Source organism: Lissotriton vulgaris, chromosome 10, assembly GCF_964263255.1.
Source record: "Lissotriton vulgaris chromosome 10, aLisVul1.2, whole genome shotgun sequence".
NCBI lineage: Eukaryota > Metazoa > Chordata > Amphibia > Caudata > Salamandridae > Lissotriton > Lissotriton vulgaris.
Genome location: NC_141698.1, coordinates 56,493,833 through 56,513,095, shown reverse-complemented (window position 1 = coordinate 56,513,095; position 19,263 = coordinate 56,493,833). Strand labels below are relative to the sequence as shown.

Sequence of the window (19,263 nt, the reverse complement as noted above, 5' to 3'; positions counted from 1 at the left end):
GAAGCTCCAACCCACATAAAAGGCCATATTTTAGATCTTATCTGGTCTTCTATGCCAAAGGTGGCCATCACAAGCATTACATCCTGCATCTGGTCGGATCATCACCTAATCCTATACGACATACCGCAAAACAATTTCCAGACTAAACTCCCTTTAAAAACGAAAAAAGTGCGCCAATGGAAAAAAGTGAATTCCGATACCCTGACCAAAATCCTGCCCAAATACAAACAGAATTCCTCTCCAGATGGTACTGACCTTGACTCAAAGTATGATGTGATAATAACTACCCCCAGGCAATCAATTGATGAGTTAGCCCCCGAAAAGACACAAAAAGTAAAGGGTGCTGAGAAAGGAGCCCCTTGGTTCACCCAAAGTCTACGCGAACAAAAAAGAAAGCTTCGCTATCTCGAAAGATGTTGGAGGAAATCCAAAAAGGATACCGATAGGGAATCATATAGAACATCATTTCAAATATACAAAAAGCTTATTGTTTCAGCTAAGAAGGATTATTACGAGACACGCATAAATAATGCTACAAACCTCCAGAGAGAAACCTTCCAAATCCTGAAAGAGCTAAGTAAGAAGGAGGAAAAGGCAGACATATTGATCGACTGTGATACCTTTCAAGGATATTTCCTTGAAAAAGTAGTGACCATCTTGTCTGATATCAAGAAGAACAATCCAGTCTCACACACCGAACAACTACCTCCTTTAAACTCCTCAATCCCTATCTTTACCAGATTCCCCGAAATCGACTCTACCATCCTGAGACAACTTATAGCATCCACCAAGTCAGGCTCCCCCGCTGATCCCTGCCCACCCGACATCCTTCGACTAGCAATTCCGATTTTAGAGGATCAGATCTTAGACCTCCTAAACACCTCACTAGCTACTGGATCATTACCTACCTCCTTTAAAGAGGCACGCGTCAGACCCCTGATAAAAAAGCCGGGGGCAGATCCAACCAGCCTGAAGAACTACAGGCCAATCTCCCAGCTGCCATTTCTGTCAAAAGTACTAGAACAGCACGTGCTAAAATCCCTGTCATCCCTCCTGGAATCTCACCACCTTCTCCAGGAGCGGCAAGCTGGTTTCCGTGCCCACCATAGCACAGAACTAGTAATGCTGTCTGTACTAGATGAGCTCAGATGCATGGCTGACAGTAAAAAGCCAAGCGCCCTGATATTACTAGATCTTTCAGCGGCGTTTGATACTGTCAGCCATGCACTGCTTCTGGGTAGATTGGCCAGGTTCGGGATAGGGGAGCAAGCCCTCAAATGGTTAACAGCCTTCTTATCAGGGAGGACGCAGAGGATCCAGCTAGCAGATCAGGTCTCCGATGTGGGTACCTTAGCCTGTGGAGTCCCGCAGGGTTCTGCGCTCTCTCCACTCTTATTTAATCTTTATTTACAGCCATTGATAGAGTCCCTGGCAAGCATGAACAGTATAATTTTTAACTACGCCGATGATACTCAGCTGCTGCTGAGTATCGACAACACACCATCGGCTCAGTCCAAGGCCCAAGACATATTACGTTTTACAGTAAATTGGATGTCGTCCAATTTATTGAAAATCAATCCAGATAAAACGGAAGTTCTCGTAGTTTCAACCTCCACCTCCCCCTGGAATGATTTGTTTTGGCCACAAGAACTTGGACCTACTCCAAAACCGTGCCCTAGAGTTAAAAGCCTCGGTATGAAAATCGATCAGGAACTCTCGATGACTAACCAAGTGTCCGCTGTAGTTGGTTCCTGTACTAATTTGATCAGGCAACTGCGCAAGCTCGTCCCCCTACTCTCAAGGAATATGCTTAGGACCATTGTCTCAGCCACAATAGTGTCTAGAATTGACTACGGCAATGCGTTATACCTTGGCCTCCCAAAAAATTCCATCAACCGTCTTCAGGTCATTCTGAATGACGCAGCGCGTTTGATATTCGGAGTGCCGAGGCGGACTCATGCCTCCCCTTTGCTTTATAGGCTATATTGGCTGCCTATAGTACAAAGAGTCGAATTCAAGAGTATGTGCATCTGCCACAAAGCAATCCACGGACAGGCGCCAGCCTATATAAAAGATAGGCTTGAAATATACGAACCTAAGCGCGCCCTGCGATCGTCCGGCTCTTTTTTGCTATCCTGCCCACGCTTTAAGCTGGCAACAAAAGGAGGCAGATCCTTTTCAGTTCAGGCTCCTATCATCTGGATTAAGCTACCGGAGGCGCTTCGTAGAGAACCCAACCTCCCCCACTTTAGGAAGTCCCTGAAGACCCTACTCTTCAAAGACGCATTTACACCTCAGTAGTCGGTTACTAGCTTCAGACACTCTTATACTCTCATCCTGTTTCTTGTTGCTGTACTTGGTCAGTAGCGCTTTGAGACCTGTCGGTGAGCTGGCGCGATACAAAACCCAGTTACAAATTACAAATTACAAATTACAAGATCGCCGGAACATTCTGAGACCACTATTCAACAAAAAACGATTAAGGTCATGCAGGCAAGCGGTCCTGGCATTCTTCTCGGGTGACAAAGACCAATTGAGTTGCTGACTGGTAAAATACCTTGAAGTCGCAGATGCCAGTCTTAACAAAATGAAAGAACAAACAGAAAAAGCCAAATTGGCCTGGCTGTAGAGCAGAAGCCAGCACCACAACCTGCATGAAGAAGGGACGGCACTCATATTAATGAAAAATCAGGAAGGACAGTGATGGAACCTGTGAGAAGTTGGCCTGATATATAATGTTCACTATTCTAGTGAGCACTTTGTATCAGTCCAAACAACCCTTATGGTGATTGGTTGTAAGTCAACCTTATAGACCAGCTATCCTAGTAGCGTGGATACGAGGTCTTCGGGCTAAACTCTAGAGGGCGTGTTAAGCCAGCTGTTATACCATCACATATACCCCTTGAACACCAAGTGAAAGGACACCGCACAAGTGTTATGAAAATAAACAGTGTATTTATTAAAATCACAACAGCCCTGTACTCTTTATGAGGACAGGGTACTAAGCACACAACAAAACTCTTACGAAAATACTTTAAGTTGCACAATTTACACAAATGCCCGAGGGGCACGAAAAACCATATACTCTGAAAGTGGAATGCGAAATTACTAGCAGGTAAGTACTGTACTAATAGGCTTTGGAATCGCTAGGACTACGTTACTGAACCTTCAGATTACTAGTAGGAGGCCTAGGGGACTCGGGTGCAGAGTGTGCACTCTCACGCGGGATGCGGGACAAAGTCTATGGTAGCTAGATTTCACAAAGTTAGTGTTCTCGGGCGAAACCGACCTGGTAGGAAGAAAACAACAGTGGATCCTGACCCTTGGATAGTGAGGCTATGCTGGGGCACCGAAATGCCGAAGTTACCTAGCCCAGGGGCTGCAGCTGCATATGTCTCAAAAGACGTCGGGAATCCTCGTTGACGAACCAGGAGCCTGAAGAAAGGATGCTGGCAGGCGACCAGTGAAGAGAGTTCGAGTTGATCCAAGCCTGGATCTTGAAGATAGATGACACCTGAAAGCAGAGGGGACCAAGTTCGTGACTACTAGCCAGTAGTCAGGTGGCACCAGGAGGGCACCGGATGGTAGTCACCTCGACTAGGTGAGTGGGCGATGCAGTGCTCTGCAGATCTCACGGACCAGGAGGCGTTGTCGGCGACCAGGATGGAGGTGCGAGCTGTCCCACGATGGATGAAGCTGTCGACGTCGCTGGACCCAGGATTGGGGCAACAAGTCTTGGCTAATTCAAGCCCACGCGGTGGACTCAAAATGGCGTCTGGAGTGGACCAGGAGGGTCCGGGGTGCTCCTCTTTTGGGAGGGAGCAAGGGCCAGCCTGGAGCAACCAGACCAGCAACAGTGATGTCGTCGGGCGTCGTTAAGAAGGCCACAAGCCAGCGGGCTAGTTGCCAAACAACGCGGTGAACAGCAACAAGCAGAAGGGCCCTCACGCAGATCGTGGAGATGCTGGGGGGCTGAGCTTCGGTGCTGGAGCTGCTCAGGGTCGGGGCTTCTCGGACCCCAAAGCACTCACCAGAGGATCCCTTGGCGGTCGTGCTGGAAAGAAGTCGTGCAGTCTTGAAGATGGCCGGTCCCTCGAGGTCTCGTCGCACCACGGTTCTCAGCTTAGCTGTAGAGGTGGGTAGAGGTCAGAGGTGCCAGGGAAGCCAGTTCTCGTCGAGCTGGGCAGTCGGATTCCGGAGGAAGGACTTGCAGCAGACCGCAGTGTTCTTAAGATGGTGCCTGCGGATGCAGGGTGACTACTCCTTAGTCACAAGGGAGAATCTTGAAGAAGAAATCTTGAAGTCCTTTCGTAGAAAGTCGTGTCTTGATTCCAAAGATGATCTAATTTGGAAGGGTCCCCGCTCCTGCCTTTATCCTAAAGAAAGGGGTGGGTACGCGACTAGGTCCTGCCCTAGGGGTGGGACCAGGAAGGGGGGTGGTTACACCCCTCTCCCATGCCGGACTTTCCCCAGGCCAGGGGCTGGTGTGCCCCTGGAACTGGTTCTAGCCGGCAGATGCGTAGTGAGCACCGGGGTGCCACTTGCAGTCACCTTCCTGTAAAGCCCTGCCTACCCAGGATACACAAAACCCTGTCTGGGATGGTGCTAGCACCGCCCCTGACAGGAAACCCTTTGTCCAAGCTCTCCTCGCTGGAAGGACTCCCAGCAGCAGGAGGTCAGACTCGTGTCTGTGGTGGCAGCATCCATTTTGTGGAGCTGAGGCTTCAGTTAACTTTAACCGGGGTTCACAGTTACATACATGTCGTGTCCCTCTAGAAGGGTGGAATGCTAACCCCGTCGCCAGAATTGGCGAGGGGTTAGTATTCCAATTCGTATGACACCTTACTCGACATGTTTTGATAAAGCAATACCAAAGATAGCATTTAACCGCGAGGATTATAATGCACTTAAGAGTATATGGTATGCGTTATCATGGAACAGCTATTAGGACTTGGTTCCGCAAGCTGCAAACGGGCTCAGCTCATGCCAGAGCACCATCTCACACGATTCCAAGCACTCTGCCTTCAGGATTGTCAAGGCCTGCCATAGGAGTGACTGATAGGAATCTGTGTGTCCATTTTTAGGGTTAGATATAGGTATACTATATCTAAAGCAAAGGGTGATTACACCACCTTGCCCCAGCTGTCGTGCAGCCAGTTGTGTCAGATTTAGATGGCCATCCAGGGGTGGCATAATACATGCTTCAGCTCCTGGTAGGCCCTGGGTACACCTAAGCCCTGAGTTACAGGGTCTGATAAGGTGGCCCAGTACCAATTGGAAATGTACCTAGGGTACATGGAATCCATTTTAGAGAGAGAGCAGTAGGCCTGGGGTCCTGATTGGCAGGGCCCCAGGTCAACTAAGTCGGAAAACCAGCAAAACACCAGGCAAAAAGTTGGGGGCAACCATAGTCAGGTATCCACCTTCCTACAGAACCCAGTGCAACACTTTTATCCTCAGAGCCAAAATAAATCGGATGGTAACAAGGGCCCAGCTGGCATTCTGGAGCCCACCGGGATTTATCGCTACAAAGCACAAGCTTACGGGGAGGATAACTTCTTGTTACCCAGGCAGATTATGGACTGCAATAATAAAATGTATTTTGAAGGGGAAAGTAAGTTAGCCCAACCATGTAAAGTTCTTCAATGGTATGAAAAAAAAAGTGACTTAGCTTTGGACCAATCTTACATCCTGCCCGTATTTTAATAGTTTTAGCTTCAGCATCTTTTAATCGCAGATTTTTTTTACATTCTATCACAGTATTAAGGTAATTTGCTATGGCTGCTATAGATACACAAAACTGTTTTTATCGATGATGGTTTGTAATGGTTTTAATTAACTGTACAATGAAGTATTACCTTACCTTATACTTTTTGGTTTGAAAAATGTGTATATATAATAAGTGCAATTCGGTACTGAAGGATCACAAGCTATTCATACGATCACACGTAGCATTCCTTATAGAATTTTTGCACAATTTTAACACTTTTCTTAAGAAGGCATCTGAGCAAAAAAAAATGTTAACTGAACAAAGTGAAACACACAGGGTGCTGGTTTCACTTTCTTTCTGTTCAGTGTCAAACCCTGTTTATTGTTTTCAGCGTTGGCCATAGCAGGACAAAACACACAATTATACATTCAATATGGAAACAAATATAAGTGATACGTTAATTATCTTGCAAGAGATACAAATTGCTTACAAAGCAAACAGAATCGACTTAATTCTTCATTTTAAGACACACACGTTAATTAATACAAAAAATACATATTTGCTTTTTCAATTGTAGAGTAACTAAGATGACAAAATGCTGCAGACTATTTGTCTAATAAATCAGCTCGCCACTTCCATCGCTGCCACTGCTCAAAAATATCTGGTGTGTGCCGCTGGCTCAACCGGAAGTGCCAGATGACAGGGCATGCGGTAGTGCTCGTGGACATGCGGAAACGGAGCAAGCCCAATGGACAGTTACAGTCGTAAAAGGGAAGTGCCTCGTGCGTCAAGCAGCCGCAAGAGGTACGAGGTGTTCTCTGGGTGCAGATTGTATATTTTTCACCAGTAAGAGAAAATGAGGAGCCACAGCTCGTAGCTTCCACTCTGTGGGAAGAATTCTCTCTTTTTTTACCCTGGCTAGAAAGGCTTGTCGGGGGCACTCTATTTTAATGTATCTTTTTTCTATGCAGAAGGAACATTTTTTAGCTGTATTACAAAAGGGTCCAGTGTTTTCCACCAAAAATGAACAGAAGACGAGCAGGAAAAGGGCGGAGGAGTAAGTATGAACAAAGAAAGTGGGAAAAGGAACTATGTGATCATTAAAAAAAACGTATACAAACAAATTGAGACAACTGTCATTGAGCAACTAGCTGTAGTAAATATGATGAATGTTTCTCATCTTGAAATTTTCATATAAAGTGGTTCAACGGAATAGGTTAGTAAGAACCCCTTTGACCAAGTTTTTTTTCCTCCAAACTCACAGATTACATGTTATGACCAACCCAATATCATGCTGGACCCTTTTGTACCTGCATAGACTGAGCCGTGTCCTGCTCAAACTTCTTGATGTCTTCCTTCACAAGGATCATCTGCTCCTTAAGGAAGGAGGCCTCCTGCTTCAAGGCCTCCACGTCCCGAAGAACTCGAGGCATGCTCTGGAGGGCCTGGTGACTGGTCTCTGCAGAGAAACCCATAGAAGTCAAATCCTTTGTTAAAGAGAACCTTATAGGAGGAAATACTTGTTGAACAGAGATAGGAAGACCTTGCAACATGTGCAGATTAGGAGACAAGGAAGGTAAGTGGCCGCGAACGGGAAACAATCATGAGCAAGAACACATAATAAAGTGAAAAATAATACTGAGAAAGGCAAGGGGTTGTCATATCAGAAAATAACGGTAAGCAAGTGCACAGATGGAGGAGTAATGGGGAAGATCATGCGAGAAAAGAAATACATATTTAGTGAATAAATGTGTGCATGCAGGTGTCAGCCTTAGATAGATAGATTGGCCAGAGGGATTGAAAGGCCACTCTGAGGATCTTGAGAAGTGCAATCGAACTCCATGTAAGTCTACAATTCGATAGGTAAGACACAACTAGATACAGTGAGTTTATTCTTTGGGAGTTTGGTCTGTGTCACTTACTCCAACAAAGGAACAGTTGGCTTTCTTCATACATGATAACATCTACAGAAGACTTTTGAGGGAACATTTCACATGCATACAACATAGATATGGGAGAAAATAGACTTAAAATGTGTTTATATTATGTTCATATACACCAATGAAGAGCAATGCCAGCATTCATATTTGTTATCACAAATAGGTTCATTGTTAATTAAACAGAAGTGTAGTTGTATATTTACTCGAAGCTTCCCATAGCTCTGTATTAATCTAAACCTTTCATGGCCTTAGCAGGCCCAGAAGCCATTTTGCTCCATGCCTCACACCTGCATGCACATTAGTTACGGTTTTACAAGTTCCTGTCGTGTGCTCATATTTCGTTGACTTGTATTGAAATATATTGTATATATACAATTGTTGTCCTGTGGTGTGGGCAATTGTTGTCCTATGGTTCGGAAGCTGCAGCAGAAGAACCATTCGTGAGCTGGTAGGGTAGTAAAACAGCGATTTTGGGCAGCGCCAGGCTCAGAGCATGGACCTGCCGTTCCTGCAATGGTCAAATGAGCACAAGCCTCAGGGCAAAGCCTGACAAACTTTAAGACTTGCACTGAACACCAAGAGCTATGCAGTGGAACCGTCACAACATCGTGCAGTTCACAATGGGAGACTGCCGTGTGGCAGCCATCTTGGAACTGAACTTCAGTAACCCAACGTTGGTGTAAGGACTCATTAGAATGGGGCACTGAACCATACGTTTGGAATGAGAAATATATTCTGGATACAGTTATCGATTATTGTACCAGCAGCACTGAATGCGGAGCAGCAGCTTCCCTGAAGCTCATAACGTGAGGCGAGACAGTTGGGGCTAGGGTGTCATATCTAGCTGTCAAGGAAACTGATTCTGAACTGTAATTTCTCAAAGTACAATCTTCAATACCAGTGCAGTAGAGCTCACAACATTGAGGTGAGGTGAGACTATGGGGACTAACAAATTTGGATTTTAGTGTCCTAGAATTGACACTATTATTGTAATTATTATAAACCGATTCAGCTCAAGGTAACAATTTCATTGGATTTTTAACTGATATACAACAATTCCCTTTACTCAACAAAAGGAGGGCGGCTCAGACCTTAACATTAACTCCACAGGCCTTCATGCCAGCTCTGGGTGAATCTATCCGGAAGTGGCCAAAATGGAAGAAGACCTTTATGAACTATATTTATACCACTGAAAATTACAATGTTGCTCCTGTGAGGAAAACAAAAATTCTGTTTCACACATCAGGTTTAAAAGGGTAAAGATTGTTCAGTTAAATAGAAAAGAAGCCCAGAACTACAGAAGATACTGACCTTTTCAAAAATGTACTAGATGATTTGGAAACATCTTTAATACCAGCTGTTTGCACAGCATTTATAGATACAACTTGTTTTAAAGGCAGTGGTGGAACACAGGTCCAATTGAGAAATATGAAGCAGCTTTAAAAACATGCAATCATATATAACTTCAGTAACTTGCATGACAAATTTATTTGTGATCAGGTCTTCTTCCAGTGTGAAGTGTATAGTAGAAACCTCTGGGTCTGAATCTACTGGAATTGAGGATGTAACTCAAATTAAATGTTTTTTAAGTGTAGATTCTAAAGTTTTAGGTCTGCCTGTCAATTCCGGAAACAGGCATTGGCAACGCCAATAGGTTTTACCTATGTGAGATTTATTGGCTTTGCTAATGTTTTTAGCTATGTTGCAAATGGCTGAAAGTAATGTAAAATAAGCATTTACAATTCAACGGTCTCGCCTTTGCAAAAGTTAGAGCTATTGGCATTGTAAATGATAAACTTTTTATTTATGTGTTGGTTTTGAAAACAGATAAATAAATGGCATTGTCATTTACAATGCCAATAGATTAATCTCTCGCAAATGCGAGACCTATTGCAATTTCAATGCAATTGGTCGCGTATTTACGCGAGTTTGAGCTATTGATGTTGCAAATAACAATGCTTTTTATTTAGATTTCAAAAACCAAAACATAAATAAAAGGTCTCACACTGCTGTTTCTCTCGCACTACTGTCTCTCTCACACACACTGCTGTTTCTCACACACTGCTGTCTTTCATACACACAATGCTGTCTCTCATACACACTGCTGTCTCTCATACACACTGCTGTCTCTCATACACACCGCTGTCTCTCACACTGCTGGTGTGGGTTGTGGGATGTGGGTTTCCAGCTAATATCACGCACACACACAGCCACAGACACACACACACACACACACACACACAGCCACACACACACAAAGAGCTACACACACACACACACACACAGAGCCACAAACACACACACAAAAGGGAACTCAAACTAGGTATTGTAGATTCCACAAAAACTGCTTCCCAGCTTAATCCTGAAAGGGGATGTGCTCACTCTTGTGCCCCAAAATAAGATACATCAAGGTTAAAGAAAATGCTCACCCTTTTCCCCAAATTTCAACACAATCTTCTGGAGCACCGTCTGATTTTAATGTTTTACATGGGAACGCAAGCAAAAAAAGTCCAATGAAATTAATACTCACATGGCTTAGAAATGGTACTTGGGATAGCAACAGTTAAAGTTACAGACCCTACGTTACTGTAACAACACAGATGAACACAGCTGAACAGCTCATCTTAAACACGGGCCTCCGGTGCTATACTTTTTGCGATGTCTGCTACCGGAAGGCACAAGTGTTCAAGAAATTAAGCCCGCTGACCAAATTTGTCTTAAGTAAATAACATTACGCTTTTGGAGACTGCCTATACACAGTCCTTTGGGTGTCCAAAACTCCCAACTGTGGCCATCAGGAGGCTAATGAATAAGGTGCAAATAAAAGATAAGTATGGATGTGCTACTCTCTCATCAGTGCATCAATGTATGAAAGTGAAGCTAAACTTTACCTCTTTACCAAGTGGACCACACTCTAAATCCACACTTGCAGCCACGCATACTCCAGTCTACATCAAAGCGGAAAGAACCGAGCCCAGCGCAGCCACAAATGGCAGCATGGGCATATACAACTGTCGTTATTTGATAATAACAAATAATTCCCATGTGAACTGATTCCCAAAACTACATCCACGATGCACTCGCCACTGAACAACGAGTGCATTAACACTCAAGAATGACCCAGCTGGGCAAGGCAGCAAACACAAAAGGTCCATGGACAGAAAGAAATACAATATGTATGAAACATGCACTGTACAGAGGGCATGGAGCAACGCGCCAAACCACGCCGATCATATGACTGCCAATGAGGACGTTATCGATCATTTTAAAAAAGGTGGACTGTGTCACATTAGGCGAGCTTTAGCAGGACCAATCTGTAGAATGAAAATGCGCAGCTACTTATCCGTAATTTGTACAAACTTAACATGATTTGGACATCACTTATGCACCACTTGAGAGCCACGTTACACACATGTATACGTTTCACATTCAACAATGCCCTTGTCCATCATGACTCAACATATCAAATGGTTACCACAAATTTCAGCTGGGTCGCTCAACTCACCTAGCAAAGACTTGTTAACCTCCCAACGATGTATTCCTCACTACTATCTTCAACTGGATCGTCAAACACCCGACTTCATTATCCTTAGCGGCCCAATGTGTTGAGTGATGTATGCATGATAACACCGTCCCCTTACCCTCTCTCAGTTGTAAAGAGTCTCCTCCAAGAACTACAACACCAACTTAGGTTTCCACTGATATGCACTGGGCTGAATAAATAATTACGGTGGTCATGACAAAAATGATCAATTTAAGGCTAATAATCGTTGTCAAGCGCTGGGTGTCTCTGTAAACAAGGGTCCGTTGAGAGACAGGATACACAGCATAGTTGTCACTAATATGTGCCTAATATGACGCTACACTGGGGTAAAGTGCTAGTGAGCAGCTTGCCAACACTTCACTGCCCATCAGCAGTCACCAGCCATCCTCAGGACAGGGGCTGAGGGAATGTAAACATGGGGGCTTCTCACGAGGGCCCAGCCAACACCCTTGTGGGAGATGCCCATGGCACCCGATGGCCTTTATGGGTCATGGAGGGCATCGAGCCTCAGCACATACCGCCGGAGTAAGAGGTCAGCGGCTAGACCCGGCAGGACACGGACAGCCTGCGGGGAGACTGGTACAGGGCGGCTAGCGCTGCCCAAAGCCGCCTGTCACCCCCCCTGGGCCGCCCCCGCCTGCACACGGCCCGTCCCTCCGTGCGTCACCGGGCCCTGCGGCACCAGCACTCACTGTGCGCCTGGCTCCGAGTGCTGCCGCCTCTCCGGTCCAGGGGAGCGATCCAGGGAAACCAGAGCGGAAATCGAGGGATACAAGTGCTGAACATCAACATAGGTGAATGCCGCTTAACAGTGAGAATGGAAGGTGGGCCACGGATCTTTTCAATTAGTAATTTATTTGCATTATGCCTGAACACGACTAATGCATAATAAAAGCATCTCTATTACTATATAAACATTCGTGAAAAACAAAAACGCGGACGAGCTTCAGTCAAGTACACACAAACAGAAAGGAAAAAAAAAAAAGACGTAGCCGCGGGCCAAAAGCCCTCCCCAGAAAGGGGGTGGTAGTGTGTACAATTCCTCAAGGAAAGAGAGCTTCTCCCCAGTAAACAGTTTAAATAAAAAACAAGCGCTCGCCATGACACAGCCCCGTCCCTTTCAGACTGACTTCCTGCTGACGTAAAAGGTTCCTTATCTTCTTTATGTGGCCATCTGGACCCATAAAGAAGATAAGAAACCTTTTACGCCACCAGTAAGTCAAGTAAGCCAGTCTGAAAAGGACGGGGCTTAAAGAGAAAGAAGAACGTCACTAGGACCTCTTCTCCAATGGCTGGTCACCGTTTAGCATGAACGGTGACGCCAGCCAATGGAAAAGAGGGGCGGGGCTCAACCTCGATAGTGAAAATCCCTCTATCTCATTAAATCTCGCCAGTTCAAATGCGCATGTGCGCAGTCTTTCGCAGGCCGAGACCTAAAAAGCTGTATGACACATCCAGTGTTGTCCACGTTATAGCACTTGTTTTCTTTATTCTCAGGTATGCGGCACTGAAGCTAGTGGTGCTGTATAATATGGCTAAAAAAACATTAACAAAGCCATTAGATCTCGCGTAGGCGAGACCTATTGGCTTTGGCAATGCTTGGTATGGAATGCCATATAGTAAATTATAAGTATTTATATAGTGTTTACATCGGGTGAAGTACTAATGTTAAAGAATGGAGAATGCCCTTGCCATGGTGTTAGAGTGTCCATATACAGATGCATTGTAAGACCATATAAAAACAGTGAAAATGTGTCATATAAATGCTCTAAATGTAACATAAGTTATAGGTAGACAGAAAAGGCTACAGCTTTAATTACAATGATGCTTTAGACTATGGGTTACTTTAGTACAATGGTTACAAAAGAACCAAAAAAGCACTCCTGACTGCTTGTTTAGTAGAAAAATATAACAATAATCAGTGTTCAGTGAGTTTCCTATACCTTTTGGCCCCATTGCCACTGCATCGTTAAAATCATGACCCTAGTGCCTCCAAGTTAATCGCACTTGTGATGGTTTGTTTAGCATTAAAACAGAGCAATAATCGGTGTTCAGTGGGTTTCCCAGAGCTTTTGACCCCTGTGCCACTGCACCTGCTGCACCATTAAAATCATGACCCTAGTGCCTGCAAGGTAATTACATTAGACTGCTTTAGTAGTATCATATAGAAATAATCTGTGTTCAGTGGGTTTCCCACACCTTTTGGCTCCTGTGCCACTGCACCTGCTGTACCATTCAAATCATGATCCTAGTGCATCCAAGGTAACGATACTTGTGACTGCTTGTTTAGTAGTAATAACTAGCAATAATCAGTGTTCGGTGGGTTTCCTGAGCTTTTGGCCACTGCACCTGCTGCACCGTTCAAATCATGACTAGTGCCTGCAAGGTAAATGCACTTGTGACTGCATGTTTAGTTCTTAAATATTGCAATAATCAGTGCTTATTGGGTTTCCTAAACCTTGTGGCCCTGGTGCCACTGCACCTGCTGCGCCAGAGAAATCATGACCTTAGTGCATGCAAGGCCAAATGAGGAAATCTTTTATATCCAATAATATATGTATTCCGAAAGAGGCACAGTTGCTGACAGAATACATAATTATTGTGTAACTAAACACAAAAGTGTTCATAAAAAGTGCCTTGAAACGTATCCAATTCTCCAAAACAAGTTGCCACAGACGGCATAAATAAAGCATATGCTTTACACATCAAAGTGAAAACTAATCATTGTTAAGTTGTGTTACATTGTGGCTGGCTCTTTTCTCTGAAAAGATCTTATCCTGTGCTTGGCAGTGAATGGGCCATAACCAATGTAAATTGCCCAAGATCGCCAAATATTAAGCGGACGCTGAAACTGAAATATGGTTTTGTACTTTGTTCCTAAAAAGGCAGTTTCACAAATTAAATGGATTCACCAAAGAAGAGGAATTTTTAAAAAAACATGGACATTTTTAGTGTAGTGCAGCTGATGAACAAGATAACTTTTGAGATGGCTATGTCTAAAATAAAATTAAAAAAACAGGGCACATACAGGCTCCATGGAGAAAATACTCTGCATTCCTCTTTCCTATAAACGCTCTCATTTTGAAGTCAGCCAAAAGCAAAATAAACCCCAGGCTCCCACGAAAAGTCAGCTGGACATTTGATCTCGATCTTTGATAGCTGAGCAAATGCGACGAGATAAGAGCAAGATATAAAGGCCAGTTTAATACAGAAAATGAGTTTGTGGAACAATATTGTAAACACAGCTTTAGAATGGGAGGTAAGAATACAAGCCTAAAGCATATAAAGCCAGCAAATGGAAAGGCAGAAAACCTGAGTTTCAAACCACAAAGCCAATAAATAGCAAGCCACAGGTGGAACGTATTCCCAGGTCAACGTTCTGAAAGTCCCCAAGATGTCTTTTGCATAACCAGACAGCTGCACTGTGTTCTGAGAAAGACCGAGATTGCAGGGGCCGCACAGGGTGAGGGAGGCGGCTCTGGTGAAATAGGAGGGGACGGGGACAAAGTGCAAGGAATAGGAAGGGGATTGGGTAAAAACAGGCTAAGGCCGAGTTTGGAAATGTTGGCGATGGTGGGGCCTGCCAGTGGCCACGAACCTTGTAAGCATCGGAGCTGAGCTGAAGAGTAAGTTAAAAAAAAGACCAGAGTGGGGTGCCCCTAGCCCCAGCCGGCCGCGGACGGGCGCAGACTGGCGCAGACGGGCACAGACGGGCGTAGACGGGCGCAGACGGGCTTGCCTTTGGCGCGCCTTTGGTGCGCCGCTGCGCGTGCGCATGGGGAGGTCTTTAAATAGGGGAGGAGCCGAGACCTGCAGCGCTGACCTGGGCAGCCTCTGTGCCCCCGTCCAAAATGGCGCCACTACCCCGTCAGCCCGCCGGTTCAAGCGGCACTCAGCCGTGCCGGATCGGGACTCGGGGAGCAGGGCCAACGGAATAAAAGGGAGTGCAAAAAACAAGTTTAAAACAACCAGTTTAAAAGGTGCCGCTTTCTTTACTCAAAGTGGTAAATTAAGAAGGGCCTTCGCGCACAGCAACAGCAAACGCGAACCCACTGCCACTGGGTCACAGCATCCACTGTGGGCGCGCAAAGGGAGCTCCTAAATAGGGGAGGAGCGCGAGAACTGCAGCGCTGACCTGGGCAGCCTCTGTGCCCGCCGGTACTCAAAGTGGCAAATTAAGAAGGGCCTTCGCGCACAGCAACAGCAGACGCGAACCCACTGCCACCGGGTCACAGCAGGGAGGCGCTCACATTAATGCAACTGTACTGTTCGTGCACATACAGTGTTATCTTGGAAACAGCTTTGTTAGGCTTTGCCAGCAGGGATAAGGCTTAGTGTGTGTTTTCAGTGTTTTAAACATAAGCGTCAGAATTCTAGGGATTGCCCCTGTAAGGATGTGCCCTGGGAGCCACAATGAGTCTAGCAATGGCGGCAATGGCGGCAATGGCCACCCAGCTCTTCAGTACCCTGATTATTAGCACAACGGGGCAGAACCAGCTTGTCAACTGGTTGCATCCCGAGGGTCTCCTGTTGCCTGTGTGACCCTCTGTTGAAATCACATTTTTTAAGAAGAGAGAAATGGAAACTGTTGACTGTCCTATAGGTAAATGCATATGTAGACTTGCTCAAGCAAGATAGATGGATGATGTAAATTATACACACTTGAAAAAGAGAATGTTTCTATCAACAGTGTTATCAGTTACTTTAATTTCTACACAAAACCTAAAGAAAATATACTTTAAAAAGATAGCAGGAGTGATAACAGTCTAGCAAACAATAATTTCGGGGGGGGGGGTGAAGGGGACTACCGCTTTACTAATACTATCCTTGTCCTATGGCTATTATGCTTATGCTGTTCTCCCAGTGGCATTAATGTAATTAACTTTACTATTTGATTGGGGTCAGTCCTTAGACCTGTGTAACATGTTCTGGTAGATGTAGGCTTTAAACCCCATACTTTTTAATACAGACATATTTTTCTTTAAAGTATTTATTTAATTCAAGTACACTGTGGCGAATGAGTCTTCTTACAAGTAATTTGGTGGTAATTGGGATATGGAGGCGAAGTCACGCCAATTCCTCCCATCCCATTGCAAGAGGAAGAGCATTGCATGAAAAAGAAGACCAACAATGAACAAAAGAAATAAATGCAGCACATACAATGAAATCACAGGAACATGTAGAGTAGGAATGCAATGGAGAAGCATGATGGGAAGTAACAGCCATAAAATAGTACAATACGAAGAAGAGGTGTAGGGAATGAAATGGAAATAAACATGAAGAGAAAGAGCAAGAATGCATCGAAAAAGCAGGACGTGGAAACGCAGGAGGACAACGGAGAAGAATGATGGATTTACCTTCCACAGCATTGTTCACCTCCTGGATAAAAAGCTGCAGCTTCATGACCAAGGTTGCTGCATGCCCATCCACCTTCCCAGGTGCATCTTTCTGAACAGTCTTGAAAGCACCATTCACCCAATCTTTCACATCGAAGTCATCATCCAAGAACTTGGAAAAATCCATACTGACCACTCGCACAGTGTGGTTTTGTCGCTCTACATTTAGATGAAATCTAAGCAAAAAGAAAAAAGTTGCCAGTCATAAAGGTGACCTAAATCCTAGCTCACCAAACAAGATGTAGGCTCACAAGATGAGAACAGAACATACCGAACAAAGTGAAGAATTGAAATGAGAGAACAACTGAAATCAACACTTGGCGTGCCCAGGTATTCCGTATAAGGTGTAAGTAAATTTACCAATCATGTTCATTGCATTGCGGTACCTGCAGCTCTCACATATTCATACTATACGCAAAACTACATATCCTTGGCGGCAAACAAAAATACATGAACCTAAACGTTCAGCATTCTACCAAAAGATCAGCTTGTAATTTACGAGTCACTGAAATTGTCACCTAGGGAATATTTCAAGATCACATATACACACACGGCAAACATATAAGTGTCACATAAATGCATGCAGCAACAGCTAAGAATATGCAAGCATCTGATTCAACATCACTTAAGACATGCAGCGTCGAACCAGGCTAAAGTTAGCTTATACCCAAGTAGGGAAGCATTGCTCCACCCCAGATTGCATACATTAATGGTTTCACCCCATAGTGATGTCCTACCATGAATAAAAGGGTGAGAGGAAGAGGATTGTGTCACTGAAGCCGTCACCTTAAATCCCATCTCTGTGTATTTACGTTTTCTATGGCGCATCTGCCCGCATATGGTAATAGTGCACTTTATAAATAACAAAGGGAAGAGTACATTTAAGAAGAGCAAACCCCCAAAAGCATAGCAATCCGTTTCTTGAAGTGGATCGAGAGCCCAACTCCTTACCACATGACCTCGAGAAGAATCCATAATTCAGCACCTTCAAGAAAGAACTAAAAGTCCTTATTCTCCAGCGCCACTTCCAAAACAGATTGTCTATATGCTGGCCAGTTTTTATCTCCTCTTTGTATTTGACCATCCGCAGATTTCACTACAAGGACAGGTTCTTTAGTGGTTGTAGTTTTACACTACTGTATCCTATATAATGCATTTCAGTTTCTTGCCGAGTTATTCCTCACCTTCGAGAAGGTATAAAAACTCTTCTCGGACATGTATCTAACATGATAACTAAACCGCTGTTTCCCTGATGGGTCTGGTTCACGCTATACAACCTATTAATAGAGTGTAGGTGGTTATATTAGAGATGCACTTGTTTCATTGAAGTTACAGAATTACCACTGACAACCTAACACACACACAACTATCAAGTCAATTCATATGAAGGCAGAAAAGATATGCTTTTAACAATTTTCTGAACAATTAAACCATGAGTACACAAAAAAGTTCCGGGGATTTACGGAGCACATATAAAACAACTGGCTGAGGACAATGAAGGATTTTTAAATCTCAAAAAACCTTATTGCCAATCAGAGATAAAGTGGACTAAGCAAGCTGGACTTTTAAGTGGAATACTTTACAAACAAGACAACAGATGTTGAATGAGATTTTCACATCAATCGGCAGCCAATGTATATAATTCTGGATTCCTGGACAGGAGTCTTGCAGTTGATTATAGCGGATGTGTGGGGAGGATTAAATATTAGAGTCAATTGTAAATCCAACTCCGGTGGCGAGTGATGGCGTCAGAGGGAATAATAGTGTCAAATACATCTGATATTTTTGTGTTTGGGGTAACAAGGAAACATGCTTCCTTCTGAGGGTTAAAAATATTAGGATCAACCTCGTACAGTCGTCTGACATTCATCGCTTACGTTTCAGAAACATGGACCACAGAATGGTGAGATCACTTCTGGAACATGTTAATCTTTATATTTAGAGCATATTTTCTAGGTCTGCGAGGATGCGTGTGTTGTATATCATGCTCTCTGAGAAACAGGGAAAGAATAATACGTGGCAAATACAGTTTTCTATACAGGAAATTGACAAAAGTAAAAGACAAAACAAGGATAGGGAGACTACCAATCTGCTACTTACTCTGACAGTCCTTAAATTCGTTAAATCCAACGTCAACACTAACTTCAGTAGTCCGTTTTTGATTTTTTTTAAGGAATACATAGGTCCGTAATATTCTGCGTTTCCGGGTAGCGTGAAAGCAAATCCGATTGTTGGACATATTCTGTGTGTCCGTCCAGGAGGGATGTGTAGTATGTAAAGAGATCTATGATTGGAGCTTTGTTGGCATCTCAGCCAATCCTGGTGCGTGCGTGGAACTTCTAAACGTTAATTGGCTGTGAAGTCAGCACCGTGCCACTGCTATGCATGAACATTTTCTCAGCTGTTTACTCTCCGGTTCGCCGGGTGCCACGCAAGAGGGAACTGTCTGTCAGTGACAGACCAGGTGATAACATCTGGTGTGTGTGGCATGGCCTATAAGTGTGCCCGCCCAGTCAAGCTGGACTGTACCTGAGCCCTTCCTCCACAGAACACTCGCGGTCCGAGTTGAGCTATTTCTAGAATGGGGAGAGTGGGAGATCGTTTCAGTGGAAAATACTATGTATATACGACAAAGGTCTTGAGTGTGAAAGGAAACGAAAACAGACTACGAAA

At 44.3% G+C, this 19,263-nt stretch overlaps 1 protein-coding gene across 2 annotated transcripts in view; it reads right to left on the bottom strand.

Annotated features, from left to right (window-relative positions):
* Window positions 1-18,787, bottom strand: part of COG7 (component of oligomeric golgi complex 7) — a 199,680-nt gene extending 180,893 nt beyond the window's left edge. Inside the window, exons 1-3 of one of the 2 annotated variants that reach the window (XM_086940442.1) lie at window positions 18,691-18,787; window positions 16,552-16,766; window positions 7,021-7,169 (exon numbers count right to left, since the gene is read on the bottom strand). In XM_086940442.1, the coding sequence (XP_086796568.1) occupies window positions 7,021-7,169; window positions 16,552-16,717 (315 nt within the window). In that variant the 5' untranslated portion in view covers window positions 16,718-16,766; window positions 18,691-18,787. Of the gene's footprint in view, window positions 1-7,020; window positions 7,170-16,551; window positions 16,767-18,467; window positions 18,487-18,690 lie in introns of those variants that run through there. The other variant, XM_086940443.1, reaches the window with a different exon arrangement.
* Window positions 18,788-19,263: the final 476 nt, after the last annotated feature.